At 40.1% G+C, this 14,674-nt stretch overlaps 1 protein-coding gene across 7 annotated transcripts in view; it reads left to right on the top strand.

Moving 5' to 3' along the window:
• The window catches only part of SUSD1 (sushi domain containing 1), a 132,871-nt gene that overhangs the window by 86,118 nt on the left and 32,079 nt on the right, over positions 1-14,674 (top strand). For 5 of the 7 annotated variants that reach the window (XM_081526699.1, XM_081526661.1, XM_081526668.1 and 2 more), the window contains 2 exons: positions 8,848-8,939; positions 11,232-11,418. In XM_081526699.1, coding sequence (XP_081382825.1) covers positions 8,848-8,939; positions 11,232-11,418 — 279 coding nt within the window. The remainder of the gene's footprint in view (positions 1-8,847; positions 8,940-11,231; positions 11,419-14,674) is intronic. The other 2 variants (XM_081526694.1, XM_081526689.1) reach the window with 1 other exon arrangement.

Genomic DNA, 14,674 nt, shown 5'->3' with positions numbered 1-14,674 from the left:
TTCATAAGTAGTTCAGTGTATGAGCAGCATTTTATGAGGATTTTATGATGTTTCTTATATTGCCCCTCAACATGGCTCGTTGTATCTTAGAAAAGCACATTTCATTGTGGTGGTGGACAAGGAAAGGGGCCTTAGAGATGCCTGTGCTCTGCTGATCTGACTTGATTCGGGGGTATGATTAAGTTAGTTTAGATTATTTGGAGGAATGAACTGGAGTCCATGTTTTTCAGGAAATGTTTCCTAAATATTGTTGCTAGATAAATGATGGGGCCCATGTGTTCAGATAATTCTGTCTCATCCATCCCTAGGAAACAGTTGATCTGTGTTGCCAGTTGAATTACAAGGATCTGTGGCCGAAAAGAGGAGAAGGCAATGGCACCCCACTCCAGTACTCTTGCCTAGAAAATCCCATGGACGGAGGAGCCTGGTGGGCTGCAGTCCATGGGGTCGCTAAGAGTCGGACACGACTGAGCGACTTCACTTTCACTTTTCACTTTCATGCATTGGAGAAGGAAATGGCAACCCACTCCAGTGTTCTTGCCTGGAGAATCCCAGGGACGGGGGAGCCTGGTGGGCTGCCGTCTATGGGGTTGCACAGAGTCGGACACGACTAAGGTGACTTAGCAGTAGCAGTAGCAGTGGCCAGAAAGAAGGCTGCCTGTCTCCGTTATAGGGCTAAGCCGAGTCTAGGGAGCTAAGCTAAGGGAACTGTACAAATCTGCCCTCCAGGGTTGAATCCCAATTTCTGTCCATACAATGTGATCACAAACGTTTAGCCCGAAAATCTCACGGTAGTTGTCACTAGATACCAAATTTGTCTTAAGAAAAATTTCAACAAAATAATGAACTCTCAACTTGGAACAACCGTTATATCCTTCTAAGACAAACTGTGAAGTGTACATCGAGGACAACTAAAGTGATACCCTATTTATAGAGTTATAGAAGGGCTATAAAAATAGTAACCGTGCTTTCCAGATAGTTGATTTGTAGCCGTTTTTTTCTTGACAATATTTACCTCGAAAAACCAACTCGCTATTTAGGCTGCTCCTAATTAGAGGTTTTAAAACCGTACCATTTATGACTAAGAGAATGCTGGTTTTTCTGTTCTCTTTAGAAGAGGATTGCTTGCATTTAGTTACTTCTAAAACAGTGTTGGTAAATTCAAAAAAGTATCTAAAGAAGAGGAACAGGCCACTTTTCCTCTGTTCCCTGGTAGAATGCTTGACTGATGAAGTGGCTTATGATAGCAGGTTTTCTAACAGCAGCATAATTTGGGATCTCTTGGGACCTTATAAAACTTCGCCTGTAACTGATTGCTGTTCACAGAATTGAAGTCCAAACAAAAGACAGTAAAGACCACAAACAATTTAACATGGTTTCTGATATTTTCCACAAAATGATAAATATTGTAATAACATTTCTGGGTGGAAAAGGTATGTCTGAAGTCAACCTGCTTCTCTTATAAGCCATCAGCCTGAGAAACTCATACTTGCCATTGGCCAAGCCAAAAATCAGCGTATATTTTGCATGGAATAGCAGCCAGTCATCTGTAATATGCCAAACAGGGAGAGAGAAAATGGTTGTTCTTTATAAGATAATGACATCGTTGACCCAGCTAGGTAGAACCATACTCAGAGGATAAATAAAGATGAATAAGTTCCTTGGAATTGGAACTCATCACTGAATGGATTTTAAGTGGCTCTAGATGCAATGGGTTCATCTCATTCTTCCGTTTCAGGGCCACCATATTCTAATCATGGTTACAGACAAAGAGGCTCCAAGGCCCTCTCCTTGGCTGAAATCAGACAAAAGACCACTCACTTCTTAGTTCACCCTATCCATTAATACAATACAAAGGAAACCTAACTACTAGATGTCCTTTTTTTCATTTCATTTCCTTGTGACTTTTTAATTTGATATAATTTCAAATTTCTCTCTCTTGTTCTCTCTTTCTCTCCCCTTTTCCTGAAATAAATCCCACTTGGTCATAGTACATTATTTTTTTATATGGCATTAGATTCTGTTTCTTACTTTTCTTTGAGTATTTTTGTACCAATATGCATAAGTGATGCGAATTTATAGTTTTCTCTCTTCTTCTGCACTATCCTTATCAGGTTTAGACATTAGTACTTTCCTTGTTTCATAAAAAGAATTTGGAAAGTTTCCTTCATCATCACAATTTATGAAGCATTTGGACTACCTGTTCTCGGATGGTTTGGTAGAATTCCTTTGGGTAACAGTCCAGGCCTAGGGATTTTCTGTGTTAGTTCCTTGATAACATTCTCAATTTTTTTTTATGGAAATTGGTCTGTTTCAGCTTTTACTGTCTAATGGAGTCCATCTTGGTAAGCTGTATTAGGAATTACCTATTTTATCTGTTTTCAAAATTTATTTGCATAGTGGTCTGCAAAATTAACTTTTTGAATTTTCTTTTATTTCAAAGATTATTGCTATTTTTACTTGATTTTTTTCTTCTTATTTTCTAGCTGATTAGTTAGCAGTTTGTCTATTTGGATAAGTATTTTCAAAAAGTCAGGTTTTTTTTTATTAATTAGATCTGCTATTTGTTCCCACAATTAGATCTACTCCACATCAGGGATTAGCAAAGTATGGACCATGGGCCAAATCTGGCCTGTCATTTGATTTCATAATAAAGTTTTATTGGAACACAGTCAAGTCATTTATTTACATATTGTCTGTGGTTGCTTTTGTGCTACAAAGCCAGGATTGAGTAATTTTAACAGAACTGTCTGGTCTAGAAAATATTTACTATCTAAAATATTTACTATTGGACTCTCTATAGAAACATTTTCTGACTGTTGCTCTACATCATTAACTTCTGCTCTCATATTTCCTGTATCCTTTCTTATGCTTCCTTTTGCTTTATAAAAGTGTTTGTAGTTTGTCTGTATTCTTCTATTTTGGGTTCTCTTTTGACTTATAGGGGCTTCCCTTGTGGCTCAGCTGGTAAAGAATCCGCCTGCAATGCGGGAGACCTCTGTCGTCCCCTTCTCCTCCTGCCCTCAATCTTTCCCATCATCAGGGTCTTTCCCAATGAGTCGGCTCTTTGTATCAGGTGGCCAAATTATTGGAGCTTCAGCTTCAGCATCAGTCCTTCCAGTGAATACTCAGGGTTGATTTCCTTTAGGACTGACTGGTTTGACCTGAAGTCTCATAGATTTTTCATCTTTTGCTTGTAGTTAGTACTCTGATATATCAGGTCTCTTTTTCAGTATTTTCACCCTTAAGGTGGAATTTCTCTTTCTGGGAGTGACTCTGACTCATGATTGGGCCCTTTGCTTCCCCCTTCTCTTTTACAGGTCTCTTCTAGAGCCCCCTCACTCTCTAGAACGACGTGTGGGCAGTTGAGAGATAGCTTTGCTGGGATTTGCTATTCGTTTTTTCATAAAAGGTGATTTAAAGTTTGCAGTTTTCTCTTGTCTTCCAGTTGTGATGACAGCATTGGTTTTATGTTGTTTTGTTTGCTTTTCCAGTTGATCTGAAGTATATTTTGGAGAATGTATGGAGAGATTTGAATTTAAGGGGCCATCATTATCAATGAAGTCATTGGAACGCTAATCTTAATGAACCCTTTTTTGAAAATTTATTTCTGGCTGTGCTGGGTCTTTGTTGCTGCACAGGCTTTTCTCTAGTTGAGGCAAGCGGGGGCTGCTCTTCCTTGCAGGGCACCGGCATCTCGTTGCGGAGGCTTCTCTTGCTGTGGAGAGTGGGCTCTAGAGGCTATGGGCTTCGGAGCTCAGTTGCTCTGTGGCAAGTGGGATCTTCTCGGGTCAGGGATCCAACCAGTGTCTCTTGCATTGGCCAGTAGATTCTTCCCCACTGAGCCACCAGGGAAGCCCTGGAATAAACTCTTTAAGTGCTGACTTTCCGCCTCCATATCTCTGCTCTCCTGCCATTTCTTCTACCTGGAACCCTCACCCCTCTTCTTCAGTTCCTATATTCCCTTCTTTCCTGATCCCCTCAACTGAAAGTACATGTTCTTCTTTATGAATTCTCATATTCTTTTCCAGGAGGAAATTTTGGGAGGAGTTTGGCACAGTTACTCTGGAGTCAGGTTATCTAAATTCAAATCTCAGATCTGCTGTTTACAATCTCTGTGCCTTTAAGCAAGTTATTTAACCTCATGTGGCTAAACTGCCTTAACTATAAAAATGGGAATAACGTTATGGATTTGTTGTGAGACTAAATGGGTTAATGCACATGGAAAACCAGCATAATATGTGATACACGATAAGCATCTATCAAATGTTAACTGTGACTTAAATTTATCTTATGACATTTATTATATACTCCTTTATATTTTTGTTATATTGATATAGTGTGTAACTCCTAGATTAAATACACATTAAGGGCAGGAATCATGTCTTATTCAGAGTACCTGTATTCCATTTGGTTAATATATCAGGTAGGGGCTTCCCTGGTAGCTCAGCTGGTAAAGAATGCACTTGCAATGCAGGAGATCTGGGTTCCATCCCTGGGTTGGGAAGATTCCCTGGAGGAGGGCATGGCAACCCACCCCAGTATTTGTCAGGAGAATTCCATGGACAGGTGCCTGGCAGGCTACAGTGCATGGGATTGCAGAGAGTCGGACACGATTGAGCAACTTTCACACTCCCAGTATATCAGGTGCTTAGATTTCCTCTTATTGCTGATTGCTTACATTTTAACAGTAGAGAATGCCATGCTCGCCACTGTCCTGGACACTAGGTATACAAAGATGAGTGAGACATGGTGTTTCATAATACACACATGCATAATTATACATACATAGTGATATAATGCATAAAGTGTAGTTTGAAGTTGCAGGGGACTCTGGGAGCCCTGAGAAAGTAATGACTGATTTTGCCCAGAGTTGCTTGTCTGCATTAACAAAGCTGAAACATAATTTCTAACAATCTGATGAACTAAGAGCCAAAATTTTCCTTCTCTGAGTCATTCTTGCAGGTCTAGTTTTTCAGCTAAAGCTAGCTGAGATTGGCCCTTGGGTGGGTAAAGGAGAGAGAGAAGGCAGAGTGACCAGTGAAAATGAAGCAGAGAATGGCAATCTGAATGAGAGACAGGGCATGTATAATACTTAATATAGCAGAGGATCAGAGAGTGGGGTAGGAAAGGATTCAGAGTGAGCTGTCTTTTACTGGGGATTCTTTTCCACTCCTAGTGAGCTCAGCAGGGATTCAACCTACCTTTAGTTCAAACTGTGAGCCCCTTGGATGGAAAGAAGGGAATCTAGAGAGAGTCACTCTCTCACCAGCATGGACCTAAACTTAACCAGTGAGACGTCTCCTGTGACCAGAAGGAATTGCAGACCCACCACTACTGTAACATTCCAGTTATTTGTGGCATGCAGGATCCAGTTCCCTTCCCAGGTATTGAACCCAGGCCCCCTGCATTGGGAACACAGAGTCTTAGCCACTGGACCACCATGGAAGTCCCAAGATTATATTTTAAGATTTATTTTTTCACTTGTTTATTTTCTGCCTTTCTCACTAGAATGAATTCCATTAGGTGCAGGGACTTCATTTTCTCACCATTTTATCCTGCTCCAAAGCATGCCTGGCACATGGTGAGAACTTTCTAAATATTCACTGAATGAATGAGTAAACTTATTCCAAGAAGGACCATTGGAATCACCTTTGGAAGTACATTCCACTTGTAGATTACTTGGTGGAGAATTGGTATCTGCATTTTTCTATCTTTCCATTCAAGGACATGGCATTTTTCTCTTTATTGTTTTCTTTCATGTTCTTCAGAGAAAAAAAAATCTTCATGTTGTTGCCAAAATCTTGACTCCCTGTCCAACTGATGCCAAATAGAAATAATGGAGACAGAGTTTGGAGAAAATCAAAGAGTACATTAATCTTTGCCAGGCAAAGGGGAAACATAGTAGGCTAGTGCTTCAAGAGCTGTGCCCTGCTCTCTGGGAGGTAGGGAAAACATTTTATATCCCAATGAATGTTTTGCTTTTTGGGGGGTAAAATTTCAAAATGGCTACAGCAACCGGGTCTGGTGTCTCTAAAGTTATCAACCTGTGACCTTTTTGAAATGTAGAATGCTACAAGAGAAGAATGCCAGGTGCAGAGTATCGTTTATATGGAGTCAGAGATTAATTAGTTTTGTTTAGCTTTGTGAAGAACAAATTCAGCTACAAGTGTTTGTAGTAACAGCTAAAGAATAATCAAGATTGCTTACCTCTTTTAGGCTTGTTTATGCTGTTTCCCCAGCTTGTTCATGCTGTTTCCCCAGCTTGTTCATTGTTTCCTTATTTTCCTTATTCATCAGAAAAGAAAAGTCTCATGTCTGTTTAAAAAAAGTAGTATTTCGAATTTTCCTGCACAATGTAAGTCTTGGACATTTCTAATTAGATTTATTTCTAGGTATTTGAACTTTGTTCATGGTTTCTTCTCTTGTGAATAGAGATCTTTTGATTTCTCTGTTTTATTTGCGGTTTTAGTTTACTTGTGTCAGCAGGCCTGTGTTCATCCTGGGGGCTCAAAGGGAGAATCCATTTCCCTGCCCTTTCTGGTTCCTAGAGCCTGCCTACATTCCTTGGCTTGTGGCCCTCTCCTCCATCTTTAAAGCTCCTTAGTTTAACCTTAAATTTCTCTCTGGCCCTGATCTTGTCTCCTTCTTTTAAGAACCCTCGTCACTGTATTGAGCCCATCTGAATAATCCGGGATAATCTTCCACACTGTAATTACATTTGCAAAGTCTTTATGCCATTAACATGATACAGACTCTAGGAGCTAGGATGTGGACATCTTTGGAGGGACCATTATTCAGCCCACCATACTTGTTCTTGCAGATAGGTAGAAAACTGTTAGTTTTTCTATGTTCTTACCTTTGGGTGCACTTTGCCAAATTCCTATTTGTTTTTCTATTGTTTTCAAACAATCATATATTTGTTCTTTAGTTGATTCTTTTCGATTCACTAGCAGTTGCATAATTTGATCCCTTTCTTTCTGGCATTTATATCTCGTCTTTTCATTGTCTAGGTCTGCGTTGTCTAGACTCTCCTGAGTATAGAGGAGCCTGGCAAGGTTGCAAAAGAGTCGGACATGACTCAGGGGCTAAACAACAACAGGGCTAAATATTAGCAGCTGTCAAGCCATGCGTTCTTGGATTGTTCTTAACTTTACTAAAAATTGCTTCATTGTTTTACCACTAAGTATGGTGGTTTCTAATAAACACTCTTTTAAATCAGCTAGTTTTTATCAAATTAAATCCTAGTTTATGAAGATTTCTAGAAAGGAATGTACATTAAATGTATTAACCATTATGATTGTAAAAGTGACCGTGTGGTTTTTCTCTTTTAACCTATTAATATCTTTCCCAATAATGATCATCTCTGTATTCCTGGAATAAATCTCCCTTGTTGCTAGTATATTGTTCTTTGAATGTATTGCTGACTTCTATTTGCTATTATTTTATTTTGTGTTTTTGTGTTTATATTTAGTGAATTTGGCATAGTGTGTTTAGTTATTGTATAGTTTGGGCATTGTCGATTATCCAGTCATACTGAATGAATTGGAAACTTGCTACCTATTTGTATGATCTGGAACTGTTTAAATACTATTAAAATTATATATGTTTTGAAAATTTAAGAAGTGTGAGCTTCCTTGAACCATTACTATTTATCTCTAAAACCATCTTCTATACCTAGTAGCGAGATTGCCTTATCCTGAATCACCTATACTTTCTTCCCTACTCTGTCTTACAACATTTGAAGTAAAGCTTGTGACTTGTGGAACAGGTTTTCTTCTGGCAGAGCTGCCCAGTCCATAAAAAGGGGTCACATCCATCAGCTTGGCTTCTTTCAAAGGAACCTGTTGGTCAAGGGGCTTACATAATAGGGTTGGGTCTCATGAGATTTTCTTTTTTTCAGGTGCTTTGGGAGTTGTCTTTATCACTTACTAATCATCACAGTGTTCCTATGAAACTTCTTAGCAAGTCTGATATATTATTTTCAGTTTAGGTATAGAGATCATCTTTGAAGGAAGTAACTTCTGATACTAGAGTTTTGAATAACTAGTCTTTATTTGGGGCTTCCCTGGTGGCTCAGGGACTAGAGTCTGCCTGCAATGCAGGAGACCCAGGTCTGATCCCTGGGTCGGGAAGATCCCCTTGAGAAGGGAATGGCTACCCACTCCAGTATTCTTGCCTGGAGAATCCCATGAACAGAGGAGCCTGGTGGGCTACAGTCCACGGAATCACAGAGAATTGGACATGACTGATCGACTAACACTTTCACAGTCTTTATTTTAAAAGCTTGGAGAATGTGCCTCTATATTACACAGTACCAGATCTGAACTATCTTTCAGATTGATTACCATGACATTGAGCAGAGACCAATGAACGGTTCTTTGATAATAAAAGATGAGGAAGCCCAAACCAAGAGGGACCATTCCCCACTTTCCATCATGAAAAGCCTGACTGTTTCAGGTGGCCTTTTTTATTTCCTCAGGGAGAAATTCTCAATTCTCTGCTGAAATGTTGCTTTCAGCTCAGAATTTCAAACTGGTGCTTTTTTGTCTAAATGAGGTTTGTCCAAGGCAAGGACAATGAGTTTTAGGTTAGGAAACCAAGGGAATTTGCAGTGAATAGACTCAAGTAATTTTTAAGATGGATCCTCTGATTGGGTATCTTTTGATCGTGAATCTTTCATCAGGACTGAGTTTACAGGAATATAAAAGTGGAGTTTCTTGGACTGCTATGACTAATTTCTAAATTGAAATGCTGAAGAAGTCATCCTCTTGTAAATGCTCATTTACAAAAAGTAGCATTTTGGTATAAGGTATAAGTTGATTTCTCATTCTTTTCCTCTTGCAGTAAAACAAACCATCAGTAACATTTCAATATTTAATGAAACCTGCTTGAGATGGAGAAGTATGAAGACAGCTGATATAGAGGAGATGTATTTAGTAAGTTACTGAAACCTACTCTTTTTTTAGGTGTTTGTCTTGTGTGGGAGGTTGAAAAAACATCAACAAACCAAAAAAAAAAAAAAAAACTTACTTAGATAGCTTCCATAATCAATGGAAGATTTATAGTGACAATTGTAATAAGAAGCAAGAACCGTATGAGCCAGGAATCCCACTGCTGAGCATATACCCGGAGAAAAACATAATTCAAAAAGATACATGCATCCCAATGTTCATTGTAGCCAGGGCTTGGAAGCCACCTAAATGTCCATCAACAGAGGAATGGATAAAGATGTGGTACATATATACAAAGGACTGTTACTCAGCCATTAAAAAACCAAAATAATGCTCTTTGCAGCACCATGGATGGACCCAAAGATTGTCATACTGAGTGAATAAGTCAGACAGAGAAAGACAAATATCATATGATATCGTTTATATGTGGAATCTAAAAAAAAAAAAAAAGGTACTAATGCCTATTTGCAGGTACTAATGCCTATCAGACATAGAGAACAGACTTGTGGATACAGTAGGGGAAGGAGAGGGTAGACTGAATTGAGAGAGTAGCATTGAAATATATACATTACCATATATAAAATAGATAGCTAGTGGGAAGTTGCTGTATAATAAAGAAGGCTCAACCCAGTGCTCTGTGACAACCTAGATGAGTAGGATGGCGTGGAGTGGTGAGAGAGCTTCAAGAGACAGGGGACATGCGTATACTTACGGCTGATTCGCGTTGTTGTATGGCAGAAAGCAACACAACATTGTAAAGCAATTATCCTCCAGTTTGAAAAAAGGGTACAAATGAACTAGAGGTAGGGGATAAGAGAGGGAAGGATAAACTGGGAGATTGGGACTGACATGCATGCGTGCATGCTGTGTCACTGCAGTCGTGTCTGACTCTGTGGGACCCTATGAACCATAGCCCACCAGGCTCCTCTGTCCACGGGATTCTGCAAGCAAGAATACTGGAGTGGGTTGCTATGCCCTCCTCCAGGGGGTCTTCCTGATCCAGGGATAGAACCCACATCTTTTACATCTTCTGCATTAGCAGGCAGGTTCTTTACCACCTGGAAGGCCCAGAAACTGGCATATACGTACTACCATATATAAAATAGATAACTAGTAAGAGCCTGGGGTATAGCATAGGGAACTCGACTCAATACTCTTTAATGAGCTATATGAAAAAGAATCTTAAAAAAGTGGATATATATATATGTATAACTGATTCACTTTTCTGTGCACCTGAAACTAACACAACATTGTAAATTAACTATACTCCAATAAAAACTAAAAACATAAAAACTGAATGCAATTCTTAAAAAAAAAAAAGAAGCAGCAGCAGCAAGAAACTGGGCATTTCTGCTGCATATTTGAAGTTAGAGATTTTGGGGATTGATGAGAAAGACATGAGAGATTCTCTGTGTAACATAGTCTGATACAGAGCCAACATTCAGGCAGTATCCGTGGAAGGAAGCCAGTGACTTTTCATGGGTGTGTGTCTCTCTGCACCAGTGCCTCTGATAAGGGTCTGAATGTGTTGCCTAGAGAGTCAAGGGGAACTTTTAAAGCTAAATATGTTTGTAACAAAGGCACAGACCATGGGATGAGCTGCTGCTAGAAGAAATTAAGTAGAAAGAAAAGCGCATCTATTGGCCCAGATGCTGGGAATGTCAGAAGGCAGTGAGCAGAGGAGAAAAACCCTTCCCAGGTCTTACCAGCCAGAGAGGAGTATCCTAACGCACACCCTGCTCTGGAGAAGCCTTAGTTCAGATTCTTAATTTTTTTTTCCCTAGGAAATTGTTCTCTGGCCTTCCTTCTTCAGTTTTGCCAACAGGCTTTCTGACTGGGCATGTGCCATTATGTGTGTGGTAACAAAAAAGGAGAAACTTGTCAGTTTCAGGGCCTGTTGTACATTTTGATTTAAAAATATATTTATTTTACTGATGATATTGTAATTATGGACTTCCCAAATATTTATAGTATTACAGCTCTACCTGTAGTTCATATTTGTTTTCTCAAACTGTAAACTTTTTATTTTGTAGCGGGGTATAGCCGATTGACAATGTCGTGCTAGTTTCAGGTGAACAGCGAAGGGACTCAGCCACTCATGTACATATATCCATCCTGTCCCACACCCTCCTCCCAGCCAGGATACCACATAATGTATTTCACTTTTTAGAGAAACTTTAGAATGGAGAGCAGAGTGCTCATGAGAAAAAGTAAGTGTCCAGGCATTCAACCTTTCAAGCTAGTAGTTTACCTGGTGAACTTTTTTCTATGTTTCAGATCCACATTTGGGGCCAGAGATGGTATCAAAAAGGATTTGCCCAGGAAATGATCTTTAATATCACTGCCAGCAGTCAGACTCCTGAGACGTGTTTGGACTTGAGTCCAGGTACCAACTACAGTGTCAGTATCCAGGCTTTGTCTTCTGAACTTCCTGTGGTCATCTCCCTGACCACCCAGATAACAGGTAAATCTTGAATAACAGCATTTGGATGAACGAAATCGCCGCAGGGCTGTATAGGTTCAAACAAAGAGGCACACTATTACTTTTTATCATTATATGATGAACTTTAAGAGAAAGAGGAAGAAGGATATGAGACTGGAGAAAAGTTCTCAAGGGATTTCCCTGAAACTCTGATGTTTTATTTCTTAAAAAGATATCTGAAACAAAACAGCAGCATTGAATAAATCTGGGTAGTGTGTCCATCAGTGTTGGTTACATTCCTTCTGGATATTTGTACTATTTCATCCTTAAGAAGAATTTGTCCTATGACTGTTTCTTTCTCAGTAACATATTTGTCATTCTGTTACAAGTACCTTAAGAGTAGGTTACCCTCCAGGGGAGAATGACTGGCAGTCCCACTCTAGTACCCTAGAAAATCACTTTCCACTCATTCTCTCATCTCTCTTCAAATCTGTGATGGTGTCCTCCAGCCCCCAACACACACACTCTGAGCTACTTATCAGAGTATTAGTTTATTGTGTCTTATTTCCCTGATAGTATTTTATCAGGTGAGTACTTTCTACTCCCAAATCTCCCAGGGCTGCCTGCATGCAGAACCTATATTTTATCTTCTCTCTTGGTCCCAACTCTCTTGCCCCAATCTTCCCTTAACCCTGCCATCCCTGCTTGCCTCATCTGTTCCCCCAGTAAAGAATGAGTCCCACCACTGCACTGGCAGCTTGTCATATCCCCTTTTTAAATGAAAACAAAGATAGTCGTGCTTCTTGTGGTCCCATATTCCCTGCAGCTGCTCTGGCCTTTCTCAGCCCCTCTTTACAATGAAACTCCTTGGAAGAATGTTGTGGAGGCGCCACATCCTTACCTCCTCTTCTATCTTTAACTGTTTCCAGTCCAGAGGCATTTTTTCTCAATGCTTCACTGGGAGTATCTCTATCTTGCAAAATCCACTGGCCAATTTTATTCTTATCTGATTTTCTCTACAGCATTTGGCATTGCCTCCTTGAAACACCTTTTCTCTTGGCTTTTGGATCCTGCTGCCTTGCTGGCTGCTCTTTCCCAGTCTTTTTCACTAGTTCCATCTACTTGAATGTTGCCCCACCCTCTGCCTGCTCATCCTTTTACTTCATTACCTACCTTTTCTGCCTCAGTGATCTCTACCAGTCTCACGGCTACAAACAATACCTATATTTTGACAATCCCCAAATATGTGTCCTAGTCACATTCTCTCCTCTGAGCTCCATATATCTACTTGTCTCCAATATCCTATTGAACATTTAATAAGCAAGACCAATAGAACTTTTGATTTCTGATCTCTGTCTTTACCCCACGAATCCATTTTCCACCCAGGCTTCTCTGTCTCAGTTATTGACATTCCTATTCACGGACTGCTCAAGCCATAAAGTAATTGTAATCGATTCTGCTTCTCCCACCAGTTTCTAGTCCTTAACAAGCTGGCTTGTTTCGGAAATAAACATTATTAATCCAACCACTTCTACCCCCTTTGCCTTTACAGCTAGCGACTTAATCCAAGCCAGCAACTTCTTGCTTGGACTCCTGCAATAGCTTCTAAATCTTCTCCCTGCTTTCACAGTTGCCTGTCACCTGCTGCTGTCTTCATCTTCACCAGAGCTTTAAAAAGATCACTCAAGGGATTTCCTGGGCAGTCCAGTGGTTAGGACTTCACGCTTCCAATGTAGGGGACGTGGGTTCGATCCCTGGGAGCTAAAATCCCACATGTTGCACAGCGCAGCCAAGAGATTAAAAAAATAAAAAAATTGAAATAAAAAAAATATTTAAGAAGATCACTCAAAGTGTTATACTGAGTGAAGTAAATCAGACAGAGAAAAACAAATATGTAATGTTGCTTATACGTGGAATCTAAAAAATGGTACAAATGAACTTATTTACAAAACAGAAATGGAGTCACAGATATAAAAAACAAACTTATAGTTACTAGGGGGAAAGGATGGGCAGGATAAATTGGGAAATTGAGATTGACATATACACACAACCATATACAGGGCTTCCCTGATAGCTCAGTTAGTAAAGAATCTACCTGCAATGTAGGAGACCCCAGCTTGATCTCTGGGTTGGAAAGATCTGCTGAAGAAGGGATAGGCTACCCACTCCAGTATTCTTGGGCTTCCCTTGTGGCTCAGCTGGTAAAGAATCTGCCTGCAATGTGGGAGACCTGGGTTCGATCCCTGGGTTGGGAGGATCCCCTGGAGAAGGGAAAGGCTACCCACTCCAGTATTCTGGCCTGGAGAATGCCATGGACTGTATAGTCCATGGAGTGGCAAAGAGTCGGACACGACTGAGTGACTTTCACTTTCACAACTATGTATAAAATAGATAACAAATAAGGACCTATAGCACAAAGAACTCTACTCAATACTCTGTAATGACCTAATGGAAAAAGAATCTAAAAAAATAGTGGATATATGTATATGTAAAACTTATTCACTTTGCTGTACACCTGAAACTAACACAACATTGTAAATCAACTATATTCCAATAAAAAAATTAATAAAAAAAGAAAAACATTCACATAGGAACATGTCATCCCTAGCTCAAAACTGTCGGATGAGTTTGCGTTAGTGTTGGAATAGAATCCATGTGCCTGACCATGGAACATGTAGTCTGGCTCTTGCCTACCTCACTGACCTCATCTCCCTCTGCCCTCTTTCTCACTAAGCATCAGCTGCCTCCCTACCTTCCTTGCTATTTCTCAAACGGGTCAGACTTGTTCTTGCATCCAGGTCTTTCCATCTGGTGCTTACTCATCCTGAGATACTCTCTCCACATGTTGTCATTGTTGTGTAGTCGCTAAGTCATTTTCGATTCTTTTGCGACCCCATGGACTGCAGCCTGCCTGCAGATCATGGGATGTCCCAGGCTAGAATACTGGAACTGGTGGCCATTTCCTTCTCCAGGCAATCTTCCTGGCCCAGGGATCAAACCTGCATCTCCTGCATTGCAGGCAGATTCTTTACACCTGAGCCACCAGGGAAGCCCTGTCACTCAGGTTTCTGCTCAAAGTCATCCTTTCAAAAATCACCTCCTCATCACCAACCCATCACTCTCTATCCATTTCCTCTGTTTGAATTTCTTCACAGAACTCATTTCAGAACTTGTATTTTGAATTTTACTTGTTTGTTTTCTTTTCCCCTACTAAAATAGGAACACTTTGATGGCAGAGAGTTTTGTCTGTGTGTTCTGCCTTGAATCCCCAACACATAAGGGTAGTGCTAGCCCACGT

This window comes from Giraffa tippelskirchi, chromosome 1 (genome assembly GCF_054371585.1).
Source record: "Giraffa tippelskirchi isolate mGirTip1 chromosome 1, T2T-mGirTip1v1.2.pri, whole genome shotgun sequence".
NCBI lineage: Eukaryota > Metazoa > Chordata > Mammalia > Artiodactyla > Giraffidae > Giraffa > Giraffa tippelskirchi.
Note: the sequence above shows the minus strand (reverse complement) of the source record. Positions and strands in the feature narration are given on the sequence as shown.